Source organism: Vulpes vulpes, chromosome 14 (assembly GCF_048418805.1).
Source record: "Vulpes vulpes isolate BD-2025 chromosome 14, VulVul3, whole genome shotgun sequence".
NCBI classification, from domain to species: domain Eukaryota; kingdom Metazoa; phylum Chordata; class Mammalia; order Carnivora; family Canidae; genus Vulpes; species Vulpes vulpes.
In genome coordinates this window covers 61,562,605-61,582,002 of record NC_132793.1, presented here as the reverse complement: position 1 = coordinate 61,582,002, position 19,398 = coordinate 61,562,605, and the positions used below count along the sequence as shown (strand labels likewise).

General features: G+C 43.2%; 1 protein-coding gene and 1 pseudogene across 1 annotated transcript in view; one reads left to right on the top strand and one right to left on the bottom strand.

Moving 5' to 3' along the window:
• The window catches only part of ELL2 (elongation factor for RNA polymerase II 2), a 72,066-nt gene extending 68,699 nt beyond the window's left edge, over positions 1-3,367 (bottom strand). Inside the window, exon 1 of the mRNA XM_025992877.2 lies at positions 3,029-3,367. Coding sequence (XP_025848662.1) covers positions 3,029-3,175 — 147 coding nt within the window. The 5' untranslated portion in view covers positions 3,176-3,367. The remainder of the gene's footprint in view (positions 1-3,028) is intronic.
• Positions 3,368-3,539: 172 nt separating this feature from the next.
• LOC112915474 (ubiquinol-cytochrome c reductase complex assembly factor 2 pseudogene) overlaps positions 3,540-19,398 on the top strand; it is a 336,465-nt pseudogene continuing 320,606 nt past the window's right edge.

The window sequence follows — 19,398 nt, the reverse complement described above, 5'->3', positions numbered from 1 at the left end:
ATTGGAAGATAAAAGCTTAGGCAGATGCTTACTGCTCGCAATTCCATGATGGGAGAGCCCTGGTCTGGCCTGAGCCAGGAGGAAGGTCACGGAGAACACATCTGTAGGAGACTTAGCTGAACACACTAGAGTAAGTATGAACACTGCAGGCCCCTGAAAGGTCCCTCATTTCTTTTCCTACAGCCTCTTCCCACTTCTCAACCACCTGGGATTAATATTCTCACCCCGATTCCCGCTTTTTCCAAGACCCTTAAAAAAAGTATTTTGTAGCTGAAATGACAGTGAGGCCTGTGGTCAGAAGCTGGTTAAGTCAGAAACAAAGCAGTGTCCAATTGCAAAAGCCCAGTCGGTTTATTTCTTCTTTCTCTTCTTTTTATGTCACTGCTTCTGCCACCAGCTTTTAAGGAGAAAAGGAATGCCAGGACTAATTCTGTCTACCTGGCTCCTCCCTCAGAAAGGTAGAAGGACTTGGAAAAGTCTTCTCCCTTTCTCTTCTCTGCTTCAATACGCAGTGACCAGACTCGTTAATTTGCATGCACAGAGATGGAAAAATATAGTAATGACATTAATCAGCAAAGAAGTAGTTAGGACAAAAAAAAAAAAAAAAAAAAACCAACAAAACAAACCCCCAAACCCACTGACTTCAGTACCTTTGACTATAAAAAATAAAAAGAAAAAGAATCAAGAACTAAGTGGTGGGTTGAGGGAGAATTTTTGATCTTCTGTTTCTTGGAAAGTACTGGCATATAAACGTGAGGACTTTTGGAGTCAAAGTATTTTAACCTTAATCCCAAGCATATCGCACTAAAATGTAGAAGGCAGATACAAAGGTAGAAAAACAATTATCTCCTTTGTGGGCCTCAGCCTGGATCATTGAGCACTGGATGCTCCTGGCACCTCACTTTCCACAGGCACCATCTCTTCCCATTACGGGTCTCCTCAATGACCTCTTCCCTGCCAAGTGTAGAGCGTCTGTCAATTTTGCTGTAATCAACTGTACAGTTTGCCTTTTGTCCTCTCAAGGTGGTTGGTGACCTATTGTCCCCAGAGATGAATCTCCCTACCTTCCATGTGTCTGTCCGTCTCTGACTGCAAGTTGGCCTTCTCCTGCTGGCTTCTTCCTCTTCAGCCTGTGTGTCTTTCTCTTCACAACCCTGACCTACCTTCTTCCCAGTGTCATTCCTTCCCACGCCCTCCCTTTGGAACTGGCAAGCTTATCTCTCCATCTTGCAGGGCTGAGTTTCTCTCCATTGTCTGCGTCTGTCCTTCTGCTTGCCTATCTGGCCTCCCCCATATGGGCCTCCCACTCCATGCTGGTCCTGATCTCTCCCCGGCAGGTGTACCTGTCTGGGAGCAGTTACTGACATACGCAGTTTTGTATTTCTATTTCCTTGCGTTCCTATTACCGGGTGCACATGCACTCCCCAGCCCCAAAAGAGGCTTCTTGCCTGGATTTCTCAGTGTGTCTGAAGGTACTTCCCCCCCCCGCCCCTGTGCACGAACGCCTCCCTCTCCCCCCAAGTCTGAGTGTTTTCCACCTTACACTTTTCTGGTGGATAACATACGTCCCCACTCAATTCTATGAGTGCCCTCCTGAGCAAGTTCACCTCTGCGCGCCTCTTGTATGTACACCTCACACCCTCAGGAGTCCATGTGCCTCCCTCTGCGCGCAGGGGGCCTCTCGCAAGAGGAGACTCCCTTCACCCAGCTTCACAAGCTCCCACGGAAAACCACCAGGTTTCACACCTCTCCGGCAGCTCTGCTTCCAAAGCCGTCTTCCTTCTATGCATTTAAAGTACCTGGCACTAGTGGGAGCTCAACAGATGTTAATTCCGTTCTCCACTTTTTATCTGAATAACTATGTGAGTCTGCGTCTGGGTGTCCCTCTGTGCCTGTTTCAGTCAACTGCAGCATGTTGTCTCGGTATGGACTGGACTGTCAGTGTGCCCCGTGGGGTGGTTTTTGTTTTGTCTTGTTTTGGTTTTTGTTTTTTTCCTCCCCTCCGACTGTCCCTCCTCTCAGTTGTAAACGTTACCGATCTCTCATCGGGTCGGGTCTCTATCCCTCCGCTTTATACATCCATACGCTTCGTGTCCGTAAGCGGCTTCCCCAGGCACACTGGGTCGTGGCGTGTCTTCTCGGGTCTCTCCCTACCCTCCCCCCCCCCCGCTTGTTAAATGCCACGATTTTTTTTTCCCTCCCCCAACGAGCAGACGCGTTTCTACGGTTTGTCCTCCGGCGGCGGCGGCGGCGGCACGCGTGCGTCTCTAGGAGCCCCGGCCGTCCTGGAGCCGTGTTAGGCGTACGCGGGGGGCACGGGGACGCGGGGTGCACGGGAGGCCGAGACCCGGGGCTCTGCCCCGCACGCCGCGGACCCATCCCCCACCCCCCGTCCTCATCCCTCGCGCCGGGCGGGCGTGAGCCCCAGACACAGCCGGTGTCTGGGTCCGAGGAGCCTCCGCGGAGGGAGCGCGGGGTGTGTGTGTGGTTCTCCGGGGCACGGTGCTGGTCCCTCTCCGGGGTCCCCGAGTTTCTGCGGGTACAAGGCGTGCCCCCCGCCCGGCGCTGTACCTGCGGCCCCAAGTCCTGGGAGCGCAAGGTGCGTCCCGCCTCCGCGCGCGGGGCTGCCGGGGCCTCCTCCCCCCCTCCCCCTCCCCCTCCCCCCTCCGTCCCAGAGCGCGGAGTCATCTCCGCCGGCTCTCGAGGGCTCCCCTCCCGCCCCGGGACGCGCAGCGCCAGGAAACCCGCGGGCGCCGTCGGAAAGTCCCGCAGCGGCGGCGCGGCCGGGCCAGGGCTGCGCTGCGGCTGCCTCGGCCCTGCCGCCAGGGGCCGCCCGCCCGCCCGCCCGCCTCCCGACGCCCCGGCGCCCGGCCGGCCCGGGACGGCGGCGTCAGCGACCCTGCCCGGCCCTGCCCGGCCCTGCCCTGCCGGCCTCGCCGCCGCCGCCGGGAGCGCCGGGAGCGCCGGGAGCCACGGCTCGGCGGCCCCGAGCCCCGGGAGGCGCGGGCGCCCCGGCCGGCCCGCTCACCTTGCGGCCCTGGTAGGTCTCCAGCGCGCGGATCGCCGTCTCGGTGAGCTTCACATGCAGCACCGTGATGTTGTCCTGTCCCAGCCGCCCGCACGACAGCCCGTAGCGCTGCTCCTCCCGCAGGCCCGCCGCCCCCCCCGCCGCCATCTTAAACTCCCCGGGGTGCCGGCGCCGACGCCGCTCGGGCTTCAGCCTCCACTGCGGCCGCGGCTGCCTGGGCTCCTGCAGCCGCCGCCACAGCTACGGCCATCCCGCTGCTGACGTACTATCATATACTGCGCGCAGCCAGACCTCGGGCTGCCACCGCCGCCGGCGGCCCCGCCCCCGGGCGCTGGCCCCGCCCCCGGGCCCGTCCCATTGGCCGCGCTCCCCCTCGGGACCGCCTTCATTGGCCGCCCTCCACCCTCCCGGGGGCGGGGCCCAAAGTCGCCGGAGTTTCGCTCCCGGGACGGGACGTCCGAGGTGAGAGAGGCTGACGTCGAGGTGACGCGCCAACTTAATCACATCTGACGTCACGCGTGGTCGTCTGGGCTCGCGAGCCGCGATTGGCCAGGCTGGCCCGGGGGCGCCCCGGCTAATTGGGTGTCCAGGTGGCCTGGCCTGGTAACCTGGACTCGGAGCCCCGCCCCCTGGGGGGAGAGTAGTGGAGACCCGGGGGAGTAGGGGAGTCTTCCTGCCCCGCTGGCGCCTGGAGAGGAGGACACCCCCACCCCCCACCCCCCAGAGTGTGACCAAGTAAGCCCTTCGTCCCCCGACGGTCGCGGACGCTTGTGGAGCTCGGTGTGTGCGTGTGAGGCAGGGCGAGGTAGGCGGAGTCCCTGGAGAGCATCTTCTCCAAACTCCGTTTAGTGTTGGAGGGCCGGTGACACTGGGGAGCACGCCATTCTTGGGCGTTTCACCCGAACCTTGAAATTAGCGAGCCGCCCCTAGGCTTTGGGGGCTGCGCTGGAACACGGGGAGCCCCTGAGGTACAGCACCCAAGGCGGACGTGCCTTTGCTGTGCCGGGCACGGCGCGATGGAAAATGTGAACTTCTAGGTCTTTCCCACTGTGTGCCTGGCTCTGACCGCAGAGGGACAAATCCCGTTGCTCCGGGGCTCGCCCCAGGGCCAGAGTTGGGTCTTTTTATGGGATGTGTGGAGTATGATCCTTTCCGAGGACCATTTGAGAGTAGAACTGGGATTGACCTAAATTCAGAGAAACGTCGACACCTGTCGTTCTTCGGTTTCTGCTTGAGCTCTGCTCACTTCACTTGACATGGATGTGGGAAGGCCCAGCTCCGAGGCTCCGCGGAGGGGGCGAGGGCGTGCGGGCCCGGCAGGCGTGGCTAAGCCCCGAGCCTCGTCGGGAGCCCCCTTCAGGCGGTGCTTGCGTGGCCAGACAGGCTTCCTGTCGGGGAGGACGAATTAACCAGGTGATGCAAAACGCCAGGGAGAAATAAACCATTGGAAGGATCAAAACCGTTACAAGGCAGTGTGTAAAAAAAAAAAAAAAAAAAATTGTTTCCCCCAGATTGAAACCCTTGCTGCGTTTTATAGGGATTCCCTAGAAAAATGGAAAGGCCATTTTTTTTAAATTGGTAGTGCCCATCCTTTAAAATTGGGTGGGGCTGAGATTTTCCCCAAAGATCCAAGTGGGAGTTTTTTTTTAACGATTCAATCCCCCCCCCTGCCCTGAATCAATCCCTTCCCCATCCTACAGATACACCGCCTCTTGATTCTGCCCCGCGAGCATCGAATGTGTGTAATAGGAATTATAGAACTAATTCTCCGTCCATGGAATATGGGGTACGTGGAAACATCTGTATTAGCTGCTGGTTACATCACAGGAGAGCATTTTTTTAAGTTGACAATTTGCATCCACTGGAATTTGCTAGCTGTTAAGACGTGATTAACACGTGTCAATTCCGTTGACTAGAGTGTAAATTACCTTAAATGCATTGACGAAAGAAATTAAGGTTAATTGTCAGGTTTGATCGGGTTGGTAGTGAAATGAAATAGGCCAAAAAAAAAGAAAAGAAAAGAAAAGAAAAGAAATAGGCCAGGCAAAAGTCGGTGGAGGCAGGCTTTTTTTTTTTTTAATGTTTTATTTATTTATGAGAAACAGAGGCAGAGACACAGGCAGAGGGAGAAGCAGGCTCCATGCAGGGAGCCCGACGTGGGCCTCGATCCCGGGACTCCAGGTCACGCCCTGGGCTGAAGGCGGCGCCAAACCCCCCAGCCACCTGGCTGCCCTGCCCGAGGCAGGCTTTTAATGGATGCGCTGTCGGGTGAGGTACCGGGCCGCAAGGGGGTGAGACAGGGGAAGTCGGGCTTTATATTTATTTTTAAAGATTTTTTTATTTTTTTATTTATTCATGAGAGACACAGAGAGGTAGGCTCCATGCATGGGGCCGGATGCAGGACTCGATTCTGGGGCTCCAGGATCAGGCCCTGGGCCGAAGGCGGCGCTAAAGCGCTGAGGCCCATCCCCACCCCCATCCCCCCCGCCCTAAATGCGGGCTTTTTAAGGGAGGGTAAGGGGTTGTGTCTGTGTGGGGTGATAGGTTTTGGGGCGGATTACTGGCGGAATCGTATTACTGGCGGAGTCGGTATGGGGCGATAACTGCCCATGCCCTTATATGGGGCCTGGGTAAGGTGCGGTTCCGTCTCCTGCTAGCTCCCATTTTCCCATGATGACATGTCCTCCGGGTCCGCTGGTGGCGGGAAAGTCCTGAGGCGGGGGTGACAAGATGGAGGGTCCGCCGCCATATTGTTGGTGCCCCCCGGTCCCCCTCGATCCCGCCGGGCCAACAGTAGTCACAAAAAATGTCTTCCTTGAATTAATCTTTTCTCATGTTTGCTCTACTTTAATAGAGAAGGACTGACCGCATAGCTAAGACCCTAATTATTTTGGTGTGTGTGTGTGTGGTGGGGGGAGGAGGCATCTGACCAGAACAAGCAGAAGCTGTATCTCATTACTTTTCTGGTGAAAGTGGGTAAAATCCCCGCCCACATGTCACGTTGGTCTCCTGTTACTCAGGCCTTGTGATGACACCCAAGGAATGGGAGAGGATCAAGGATGGTTTGTCACTGCCCTTTTTGGGAAAAATATGACTTTATGTATGACCAGCACCTTAGTAGTAGTTGATTTTCTTAATTGTGGTGGGGAAAATTTCTCAGGTGCTATTTCAGTGAGTAACAATCCTTCACTGGGCAATATCTTATTATAGTGAGTTATTGTTTGTTTATAGTTTTCTTCTTTTGAGCTTTTCAGCTGAGGAAGGAAGCAATGATCAGGTGCAAAGTAGTACAGTCCTCTAGTAGTGCGTGTCTCAGGCCCACCTGAATCAGATGAGCAAGTTGTGATGCTCATGCGGGTAATTCGTGTGGAGGGATCTGATGAAAGTTGCTTTTTGGGAAGTTTTACAGTTTAGAGATATTTTCTGTATCATTCAGAGTAAATAACAATTATTGAATGCCAATTAAGTGTAAAATGCTGTGGATTTTAAAATTAAACTGTGGGGATCCCTGGGTGGCGCAGCGGTTTGGCGCCTGCCTTTGGCCCAGGGCTCCATCCTGGAGACCCGGGATCGAGTCCCACATCGGGCTCCCTGCATGAAGCCTGCTTCTCCCTCTGTGTCTCTGCCTCTCTCTCTGTGTGTGTGACTATCATTAATAAATAAATGAGATCTTTAAAAAATAAATAAATAAATAAAATTAAACTGTGTAGTCTCTTATTTAAAGGAATGTTCTGTAGGATTATGGCAAATGAACCAAAGGACTCTAAGCAGAGCAGTTAGAGAACTAGAAAATGCTAGTTTGGGGATTAGTGGTGATTAGCTCAAAAATTTAAGAAAAAAGAGAAGTCTGGACAGGTTTTGTAGAGGCGGTTGGACTTGAATATCTCTGGAGGGCTGAGTGGATTTTAGATAAGTAGAGGTGGTATAGATGGGGAGAGGCCAACTGAAATGATCAGAATGATTATGCTAGCTGAACCCATTCATTTTATGAGTGAGTAAACTGAGGCATTGTTCATTCAAAAGCAACCTGTTTAACCTATTACAACCAGGAGAGGTAAGTCTCTAATTGAGACTTACTCTTCTAGTCACTATATACATTAAATAGTCTTTTGGAATTAATAAATGAGAAGAAATAAGTCTTATGTGAAAATTCAGCACAAGGAAAAGGCAAAATAGACTGACATAGGGTCTGCTCCATTTGTGATATCTAGTGTACAAAATGGGCAAAGGACTGTGAACATCTGTCTTTGCTGGTCTTCAAATGGTGTGCCACCCCTTATTCCTGGTTGCCATGTATATAATGACCATTTTTCACTTCTCCTTTGGAGCTTTCAGATGCCTTCAGGGGCTATTAAGTACTCAAAATAAATGAAACGGGCCAGACGGTGCCACAGGGACTGAAGGTTCTGGACTATGGTAAGCTGAGGGTGTCTAAAGGGTTTAGCAAATTTCCTGGTCCAGCTGATTGTTGCAAGGTGAACATGCAGGGGCCCAGTGTTGTCCAGTCTTCTAATTTTTAAAGAAAGCTGGAAATCACAGATTTTATGTGAGCTTTCTGATTTTTACTTGTTGGCATCCTATCTGAAATTTGCCATAAACATTTTGTGGACATAAAAAACCTCATTGTGCCTGAGTTAACCCCAGCTTTCTAGTTCTCAACCTCTGCTTTAGTGATTTCCAGTGCACAAGGCTGTTCTGTCTTATACTTGTCTTAGTAGTTTTGTTTTTCTAAAAGCTGCCTGTAAAAAAGTCCTGCTAATGTCTTCATATAATGCATTGGCTTCTGTTAGGAAAAGAGAACACGGAATCTTATAGAGTTATAGCAGGAACTCTCTGGCAATTCTTTTTCCACATGGAAATTCTTTCTCCCTGGAATTCTCTCTCCCTGATGGCTCCTGTCCCCATTGGGTTTGACCTTGTACCATTATACTTTCAGTTCTGTGCAAAAAAATCTCCTCCTTTCCTTTGACACAAGTTAAATGGGAGTTTGATAGTTTTAAAAGAAATTCACTGAATATTTATAGAGAATAAAAGTGCAATACCTACAAGAAAGCACGTAAATATTTATTGCCTAAACACAGATTTTAAGCTAAACAATTATTGTAAACCTGTGATTATTATTTACTTCACTCCATTTAAGTATAAGAAATGTCACATTGTGTTATCATCATAATTATTATTTTTGCTAAATCTGACTCTGAGGTTGCCATCTCACTGTATGGTAGAACAATAAATCCAGAGGTGCTACAAAGGTCCCAGAATATATGAGGAAGACTGTCTGGTCTATTCCATCACTGCTGATATTATCCACTGGAAGCTCAAGAATTTCTCTTTAGGAATGGTTTGTGATTGCGTGCAATCTAGATAGAAGGAACCAGGTGATCTGAATTGAAACTGGGCTTACATAAAAAACATACTGGTTTTATTATTATTATTTTTTAAGATTTTATTTATTTATTCATGAGAGACACAGGCAGAGGGAGAAGCAGGCTCCATGCAGGAAGCCTGATGCAGGACTCGATCCCGGGACTCTAGGATCACATCCTGAGCTGAAGGCAGGCACTAAACCACTGAGCCACCCAGGGATCCCCATACTGGTTTTATTTAGATTGTGTGTTTGTTTGGTAGTGAGGTTGACAGTGGCACTGATGGAGATTATGAGAAAGGAGGCTGAAACTTTCTAAGTACTGCTTGGCACAAAACATTTCATGGTGGTAGTCTACATGATTTCTTGGAAGGTATAGCACATCTGGGAACTTTTCCGAGACTGGCAGCTTTGGGTATTGAATCTAGCCTCTCTCTCCAGGTGTGCACTTTCTAGGGATGGTGAAAGGACAGTGGACTTGATTTGCATTCTTCCTGGAATTGGCATCCTTTGCCCTTCCTAATCCTGGGGAAGCTATCCTGACTCTAGACTTCCACCTCTACACTCTCTTAGTCTCTAAAGTTTTTTTCTCTTAGGACAGTCTGATTCTTTTCAAAAATTATGATATGGGAGTAAGGAAAGTATCCCCCTGCCCCACACACACCCATACCCATGTTTTCATCCTCCCCTCCAGTTCAGATCCCTTCTTTACTCTTGGTGGAGCTGAGTAGAGAAGGCTAGGTGAGTAGAGCTATCGTTTATTTTTTCAAATGTATCAAAAACACAACTCTGGCTTCCTAAGATGGTAATACTCAGTACTCACTAACGCTTCTTTGGCCTTCTTTCCCTCTTTATTGTTTGCCTTTCCCTACTTGAGGAGCAGTCTTGGGCAAGTTGTACAATTCTTTGAAAGCAAAAGACTCTGGTTGAATTCTCCTGCATGCCAAGAAAGTTCTCCCTTCCATGCTGATTGAGAAACTTGTCCTGTCCATAGAATTGCACACTATAGTGACCAAAGTATCCCTTTCTTGCACATAATAATTATTTTTATGGCTTTTCATTGTAATGCAAGGTGCCCTGAAAGGTGTTAAATAAGCTCTGAGAATGGGAAGAGTACTAATGGTGACTTCTGTCTTGTTTTGTACTAAAAAAGAACACATATATTTAAATAAACTGAGGACATGGGAAGACCAGAGGAGACAAAATACCTCTTCAGCTTCTCACTTATAAACATGCTAATGAAAAAAAAAAAACATGCTAATGGTGAGCCAAATGCCATCAATATTAAGAACGATATTGATAATAATAGCTTATTCTTTTTTAAAAAGATTTTATTTTCAATCTCTATACCCAGCGTGGAGCTTGAACTCACAACCTCGAGATCAAGAGCTGTACACTCCATTGACTGAGCCAGCCAAGTGCCCCAGTAATAGCTTATTCTTGATGGAACTTTACAGTTTAAAAGCATCCAAGTTACATTGTCTCTGATTTTTCTCTCTACTCTGTGAGGTAGCTTTTGTTTTGTATTGATTTTACCTTTGAGGTAACTGAGACTCACAAAGACTGTGTATCACCCAGTTGGTAAGTGACAGAGCTTGTTCCAATCTAAGATTTTATTTTCCAAAGCTAGCACTTCTATCTTTGAACATAGCTCTAAGGTCTGAGGAATTATACTGAATGCTCAGGTTGTCACAGTAAAATTATTAAAGAGAAAAGCGGGGGCATCTGGGTGGCTCGATCCCGGGCCTCCAGGACCACACCCCGGGCTGCAGGCGGCACTAAACCGCTGTGCCACCGGGGCTGCCCGAGTGTCTGACTCTTGAATTTAGGTCAGACCATGGTCTCAGGATTGGGAGATCAAACCTTGTACCACCTCCATGCTCGTTGCAGAGTCTGCTTGAGATTCTCTCTCCCCCTCCTCCTCTACCCCATCCCTACTCACACTCTCTTTTTCTCAAATGAATAAATAAAATCTTAATTTTTTTTTTAAATGGCTGGTTCTACCATTTTGAGCTGCTTAGGGGTTGGTTTTGTTGTTGATCTTGAAAGTAAGACTAAGTGATTTGAATCCCCTCCACACCCCCACACAAGTATCAAATAACCTAATAGTAAGAAGACAAAGTGATTAATTCATTTTTGGTTTATTATAGCTAGCATATTGACTTTAGTGAGATTTATGAAAGCTATTTTTATATCATCATAGATAATTTGTGATATATTGGAACCCTTGGTATAACAAATATGCATAGTATGTGGATGCCCATTTGAAAATGCTCATATTATAATTTTAAATTGTAAAGATTTACAGTTGTTATCCTTACTTTTATTGCATGTTGTTCCTATCTCTGATTTATTTGATAACAAGTCTTTGTTGAAAAGCACAATCCCCAATAACATCATTCTTCCCATGGGAAAATGATATTTTATGACCTGGTTTCTAGAACATATTATGGCAAAAAATACAGAATAAATGTGTCACACATATGAACACAGAAGGCTTTTGTGTTTCTACTTACAGGATTAGAATTGCAGCTACCTTGATTGCATTTTGTTTTCAATCAAGTATCATACTTATCATCTTTGATCTTTTGATCTGTTATGGCCTCCTGTTTGGGAGCTTTCACTATTGTGTTGAGTTTTGGAAATTTAAGAGTCAACATGACTCTTATAGGTTAAAATACTTACAGAATTGGAAACAAATCAGTATAGTTTAATACAGAATGCAAGATATGAAGATAAGGGATATTAGATGAGAAGTACTATACAGGCACTAGTTTAGTGGTGTAGGAAGTTCTGGATCGCTAGGACATATTTCAGCTCATTTGGGAAAAGCTTCATGGAAGAGTTAGCTTTAGGAAATCCAAGGTTTGTAATTGTGATAATGAGAGCATTGGAGCTTTCTAAATTTTGGGATCCTAGGAGCACTAGTTTGCTATCACAAGGTACTTTGGCAAAAGACTGTAATCTGGTTTAACTGGACTATGGGGCACATGAAGGTAGTTGTAACAGAGATAGAAAAGACAGGTTGAAGACAGATTGTGAAGAGAACTTTCAATATTGGATGAAGGAGTTATGGCCTTTTATCTGTGAGCAATGGGGAACCATTGGAGGCTTCTGACCAGGAAGTGACATACTCTATATGTTAGGATTAACTAGATGATAGCAGTATGGGTAATGGATTGAAATGGGGGAATACCAGAAAGAGGAAGCTGAATTAGGAGGTGATAGGTAATGAGGCCTGTGTTAGTGTATTGATAATGGGAACAAAGAAGAGGAGAAGGATATGAAAGACTCTTTGAAGGCAGAGTTCACTGATTTGACAGCTTTATTTGAGTATGAGAAGTGAGTGAGCATAAGGAATCAAAAATAAGTACTAGTCTCACGTTTGTTTGCTTGTCGATAGTATTGGTATAAAAAGGAAATAAGGAAACCAGAAAGGGAGCTAGTTTAGGTTAGAAGTAGTGGTATAATATATGAGTGAAAATGTTCAGGCATTTGGAAATGTGGTCCTTCGGCCTCAGAGTCAATCCCATTGAAATAATAGTAGGGCTCCTAGAGCTGGACGAGTTTTCTGAGGGACATTTTGAGGAATGAAGAGGAGAAGTGAAAGTACTGGGAAGTTTACCCAAACCACACCCACCATAAGGGCTGTCCACCTCTTTCCTGTTAAGAATCATGACCATGTTGGGCCACTGTTACTGATAGGAATATTTTATTCCTGAGATATGTATGTATCCCTGTATATATTTCTAAGATGTTCCCAATAGTGGCATCATTCTCAGTCACTTGCCTTCAAATATTTTGGAGTGGGAGAAAAAGGGATGGAAAATTAACAGTTGTTTCTTAGGCATTGCATTTATTCAGTGTACACTCATGAAGATGTGTTGACCTTGCACACTTTGTCCATTGACTATGTTATGGCAGAAAGTAGGTGATGCAGTCAGTAATGGGGGAGCCTGAAGGCACTTTGATCTGAAATGTACCGGAAACAGGAGTTTACTGGGGAGAGGATAAGCAGGAAGACCATGATCAGAGATAACTCTGTATCATTTGGAGGTTTGAAATAGGGTAACCATCAGTGGAAATAATGAAAAGTGTGAAGCTAAAGTGATAATGTGCAAAAAGAGTTTAGTAAGAGATCTTTGCTGTTGGTAGTAGCCACATATTCATTGAATAAATTTCATTGGGTGTACATTGGTATTTAAAGTGATAATGCCCCCCTTTAAGTTGTCATAGCAAAATAATTTTAAAGATAATTTATTAACTGAAATGTTTTTGGTTTGTGTTTGTTACCTTGAAATCAGGGCCATTAAAACTGAGAATAAGGCAAGTTGCTCTTTGTTTCTGATTCTGTCCTTCTAATTTTACCTTGAATAAGTCCCTTCTCTTATGTGTAAAATGATTTTAGGTGACTTAAATGCTCTGGATATTTGAATTATGATTTCTCTTCAATATTTCTCAACTGAGCCAACATAAAAAAATGTAAAAAGTATAAGGTATGATATGATTTACCTGCCAAAGAATATTGGTCTCTAACAAAGATACATTTCTTAAAGACAAGAACTGTCCAAAATGTTAATGATTTGTTACAACTCTGACTTCTGGTGAAAATACCGGTACTGGAGGCAGCGGATTGTGTTAAACTTCAATAGTATAGAAAGCCAAGCAGCATGATTTAGCTTTGTCAAATGTTGACAAATCATGCAGGGAGGAAGAGGTCTGTCCTATGTAATCTTGATTGGATCAGTACTTTTGCCTCATTTTTAGGTTCCTGAACCTTTAAAAAAAAAAAAAAAGTTTTTATTTTGTGACTTTAAAGTTAAGCTTTTTTCTTTTTTTTACATACTCACTGTAAGCATATAGGTTTGAACAGATCGATTGATGTTATTTTTGAATATTTGCCAAAACAGAAACATGCCATTGGAAATTTACTTCAAAATAGATATTTGGGGGCACCTGGGTGGCTGAGTCATTTAAGCATCTGCCTTTAGCTCAGGTCATGATCTCGGGGTCCTGGGATTGAGCCTCACATCAGGCTCTCTGATCACTGGGGAGTCTCCTTTTCCCTCTCCCTCTGTGCTCTCTTTCAAAAAACAAAACAAAACAAAAACTTAAAAAAAAAAAAAGAAAATTTGAGAGCCTTTTTGGTATGCAATGACAATTATCCCTGAAAGTTTACTGTAAAATATTCAAGTGTTAGCTCAGAATAAGCTCTTTAAAATTTATTTTTAACTTACATGCAGTAAAATTTATTCTTTTTGTTTTATGTATATGATAAACAGGGCAGTTCTATCACTGCCGAAAAACTCCTTCATACCTTTCTCCTTGACTCTTCTGACAACCACTGATGTGTTTTCTATCCTTATGGGTTTTGCTTCTCTGGAATGTCACATAAATGGAATCATACAGATGCAGCGTTTTTAGTGTGGCTTCTTTCACTTAGCATAATGCATTTGAAATTCATTCATCCATGTTGTTGTGTGTATCTGTAGTTTGTTCCTTTTTATTGATGAATGATATTTCATCGTATGGATGCTCCACAGTGTTTTTAGCCACCGATTGAAAAACATTTGCATTGTACCCAGTTTTTGGTGATTCTGCATAAAGCCACTATAAATATTCACAATGGTTTTGAAGTCAATGTAAGTCTTATTTCTCTTGGGCAAATACCTAAGAGTGGAATTGACTGCCTATAGTGAGTGTGTATTTAACTTCATAATAAACTGCCAGATTATTTTCCTAAAGGGTCCGTACCATTTTGCATTTGAGAGTTCAGGTTTCTCTGCATACTAACCAGCACTTCATATTGTTATTCTTTTTGTTTTTAATTTTAATTATTCTACAGAGTGTATATTAGTATCATATTGTGGTTTAATTTGAATTTCCCTCATGACTAATGATATAGAATATCTTTTCCTGTGCTTATTTGCTTTCCTCATATCTTCTTGGCTGAATTGTCTTTTCACATCATTGGTCCATTTAAAACATTTCGTTGTTTCATATCGTTGAGGTTTGAAAATTCCATATATATATAATTCCACATATTTATAGAAGTTCTTTGTCAGATATGTGATTTGTGAATGTTTTACTCTAGTCTGTGGCATATTTTAAATTCTTTTATAATGTCTTATACAGAGTAAAATGTGTCTTTTTATAGGACAAAGAAAACATTTTTAATTTTGATGGAGTCCCAATTTATCAATTTCTTATGGATAGTGCTTTTGGTGTTATACCTAAGAATTTTGCCTAGCTAAAAGTCACCAAAATTTTTGCATATGTTTTCCCTAAATGTTTTACAGTTTTATATTTATATTCAGGTCTGTGGCCCATTTTGAGTTAATCTTGGAGTAAGATATGAGGTATATGTCTACGTCCTTTTTTTTGCATTTGGATATGTACAAAAGATGATCTTTTCTCCACTGAATTGCGATATCTATGTCAAAATTAACTGATCATAGTATTTATGTGGTTGTATTTCTGGACTCTCTATTCTTTATTGCTCTATGTGTCTATCTTTTCAATGATATCACGTGATGGCATTATTGTAGCTGTATAGTAGAATTAACTTTCAAACATCTTTGCTAGAAAGAAACCAGTCTTCTGCAGTACACTAGTCAAATTCCTTTGAGACTTTCTTCCAAGCAAATGGATCACTTCTCAACAATTTTAATGTTTTCTGTCTTCATTCAGTTATATACTAATTATAAATTCAGAATAGGCCATAGTCATACTTCTTATATTCCTTCTGTGGATTGAAAAAGACTCCCATGGACTGTGGGATTCAGTTAGGGCTTTCTCTACATCACAATCAAAATGCAAAAATTTGGGGCACCTGGGTGGCTCAGTCAAACTTCTGACTCTTGATTTTAGTTTAGGTCATGATCTCCGGTCTCTATTTAAGATTGAACCCCTCATTAAGATTCTCTCTCTTCCTCTCCTTCTGACCCTCCCCACCTTCTCTTTTTCTCTCTCTCAAATTAATCAATCAGTCAATGAAATATTTTCAAAAGCACCATTTTCTAAGCTTCTCCTCTGTAGAAGTTCCCTAAATGGGCTTGCCCTCTTTTTTATAGGACCCACTATCCAGCCTTAGCTGCCTGAACCCTAACACCCATGGACAACCAGCTTCCTGTCTGGTGGAGTGACAGTTGGTGGAAACCAGCTGTTATGATTCATCCCATTTAAGATTTCTGTCTTAGTGACAGAAGTGACACTTATAGAGCCAGGCTGAATGGTGTCTGATTGGGCAAATTTTATGAAAGAGGTTTGATTTTTAGTGACTCAGCAATTGAAATTTTTATTTTTTAACAGGTACATTCCAGGTTCTAGAGTATGTATGAGCTTAGTTATATAGATAAATGTTGTTTTCATCAAGTGTTTATACCGGCTGTTATTTTTTCCTAAAAAAAAAAAAAAACAAACAAGCATGGAAACTTCTATAAAAAAGGTTCTTGCATTACCAATTCTTTAATAGTTTTACAAGCTTTTATATTTCTGATATCATCCAAAAGGCAAAAATTCTCTGCCCAAGATCTTACTTGTTACATTTTGGATTTGGTGAAAGAAATCTTACGGCCTAAGGGGATAACCTCCATACTGTGAGGACATGACATGGCTTTTCTCTTGGAATGTTGGAGCCAATTTCATCCCTCTTCACTTTTCTTTGGTCAGTTTCTTAGTTCAGATGAACTTATGAATATTATTTAAAAGCAGAATATCTGTTAGGAGGTTGAAGAAATTTGCAACCATAGGAACAAGTTTTTGTGCTGGTCAGTCAGTAAATATACTGAGAAGAACAATATAAGAAAAATACATTGCAAAATATTGATAAGGGAAAAGTGTACTAGGCTTTATGAGTGATCTCAAATTAACATCATCAGTACTTCTGGGAATATGAGAGAGCATCATGATGAAGGAGAATGACAGTGATTAATTTGGGGACATAGCAGTTGTAGTACCAGTCCTGTGCAGGGACTGGGATAGAGCCTGTTACTGCAGCTTTGTACAGGATGCGCAGATTTCTGTAGCAATGCTGTATAGCATCTGTGCTACATGCTGAATCATGCCCCTAAATATGAGAAAGTCAAATTGTGGCTGGAATTTTTCTAACACTAACAAGTGCTAGTTTCCTATAGTTGAAGTCATGCCAGAAGTTCAACATTTTATAACATTTGGTAGTAATAAGTGATTTTTAGCTTTGGATTGGTGATACCCTAGGGCAAAAGTTCTCAAACCTCAGTGTGCATAAGAATCCCCTGGGGAACTTGTTAAAATTTAGGTTCCTGGGCTCTGGCCCTCAAAGGTTTGATTTAGTAGGTCTGGGAATTGGCCAAGAATCTGCATTTCAACAACAACTTCACTCAGTTTGGCACCCTGAGTCATCTCTCAAGAAGTTGCAAAATTTTCCTAGGGAGAATTGTTGTTCCTCAACTGATTTTTTTTTTTTTTTTTTAAGTAGCCTGAACTCACAACCTTGAGATCAAGACTCAGGTTCTTAACTGAGTGAGCCACTCAACTGAATTTTACAATACTATTTCACTTAGCACAGTAGTGTTATGAAATTTAATCATTGAGCTTCAGAGTTCCAATAGATTGGATTAGATTAGATAGATTAATCTCTGAGCTTCAGAGATTAGCAATAACTAGTTTAGATTCCCCAGGTATAAGCTAAGTAAGATATAACATGCAATGAAAAAAAAAAAAAAGAAACATGCAATGAGCAGTATGTATAGCCTCAAGTTAGATTTATTTCAATTAGAAATTATTAGTTAGACAATTTCCATTTCTAGGTCATCTGTGCCTCCACAGATGGTATTGGATAAGGAAGGTAGACCAGGCATAGATATCTAGGGAATTTCACAGGGTTCTTTATAATCATTTATTGCCTACTGTGCCCTTAATGATGTTACTCAGGATCCCATTAAGTTAGCTGTGAATATACTAATTGGTCCCTTGACAATAGCCAGGGAGTGTCAAATCCTGTCCCTCCACCCCATTTTGGCTATGTTGGAGACAAGATAGAAATTGTTGCCTGTATACGGGTACTTTTCTTTCTGGGAACAAGGCACCTGTGGGCCAAAGGAAATTTCTTAAAACACAGCAGGGAATCCCTAGAGAATCTTTGTCTAATTCAGACAAGCACTTATGACCTACTTTTAAAAGTAATTTGAAAATCCCATCAAACATAAGCAATCAAAATCCCAATTTTCTACCAGGTATTCTATAGACCTAGCATGGCATCATTTCTGCCTGCCCATATGAACAGCATAAATATGTTTTGGACAGGCTTTTTCCCTTCCTTTGTTAATACTTAGGTAAAACGGAGCATTTCTAGTTACTGGACTCAAAGCAACTGTAGAAGTGAATACAATGCGATGTAAATTGGTTCTTTTTGTACATAAGAAGGGAATCAAATTTGCCAACTTGGTATTTAAATTCAGACAAAGTACTACAGTTTACAGAATTAAAACACCTAAGCCAGAGCTTATTTTTCCTTCCTTTGAAGCCTTTAGCTTGTGGTTTATAAATGCATCTGGCTTATATGAAACTTTTTTAACTTTTCAAAGCAAAATTTTAACAAGGCAAAGAGTTTCACAAAATCTTCCAGAGTTGAAAGGTACATTAAAGAATATCCAATACTATTTCTTACCTAATTTTTGAATCTCATCTTGCTTCTATTTTAACTCTCCCACTAAATTGTTAGCTTCATAAGGAAAAGCTTCCTACTTGTTTGCATATTTAATACCATGAGATTTTATTAATAATCGAGTTCAGCTTCTTGAGGAAGAAGGTTTCATTTTGCACAATTGGCCAAATAAATATTTGTGAATTTGATCAATCAATAAGTTGGCAGATGGCTTTTTTCATTCCCTATTTTGCTTTTGCATAGGTTTGGCTGCCATATTGGCTCAGTTTAGATATTTGCCTTGTCTCTTGCCAGGTGTGTGACTTTGGGCAAGTTACTTAACCTCTCTGTGCCTTAGTTTTCTTTGCTGTAAGATGGCACTCAATAAATGATAGCGTGATCCTCATCACTACCAGCAGACCTTGCTGTTTGCATTTTAATCATTTCAGATTTCTGTTATTTCTTCTATTTGCACTGGTGTCTTTAGCTAACCCTACAATCAGTCTGGATTTTCTGCATTTATTAATTTCTGGCTATATTTTTTCCAGTAGAATTCTGCAATATGAAGAATTGAATGGCAGTGATCTAGGCTCTGGGAAGGAGGCTTAAAGGGTTGTGAGATTGTGTAACATAACATAGGCTGTGATGCAGCCTGTTATGATCTCAGATTTGCCACTTCACTTTACCTCACAAACCTCAATTTCTTATAGATAGAGTGGAGATGATAATAGTACACTTGGAATGAGGTATAGCATTAAATGATTTAACATATGTAAAAGCACTCAAAATGATGACTAGTACATAAAAGAGATACCATGCCCAAGCTCCATCCTGAGATTCTGATTAAATTGATCTGGAGTGGGGTTCAGGCCTCTGTATATTTAAAAACTCTAGAGGGGACTCTAATGTGCAGTGAGGAATGAGAACCACTAGATTAGATGATTCTCACAGTCTAGCCTAATTAGCAGGGTACAGGCTTACATACTTAAGCTTCCTATCCTTTCATTTCATAGTTTAAGTTTTGTTTAGAAAATACTATGGGAAGACAGAACTTACTTGATGGCTGTTGAGAGTGTGACAAGTTAATAGTTACAATTATTTAGTGTGTATATATTGGATATACTTTATTATGGTAAATTCCTCATGATTCTGAGTCAAGCAGTTTTTCAACAGAAACTATAATAAGGAGTTTTTAGGCTGCTTTAACTTATCGTCCTACAACAAAATATGGAAATCACTGTTCAAAAAAAAAAATAACTTCATGATTCAGTTAACAAAATCAAGATATGTATGCTCATGTAGAGCAGAAGAGTAAATTAATTGGTGTTTAGAGTCTGATATGTTATAATGAACTGGGTTATCAAGTGGTGACTTAATTAG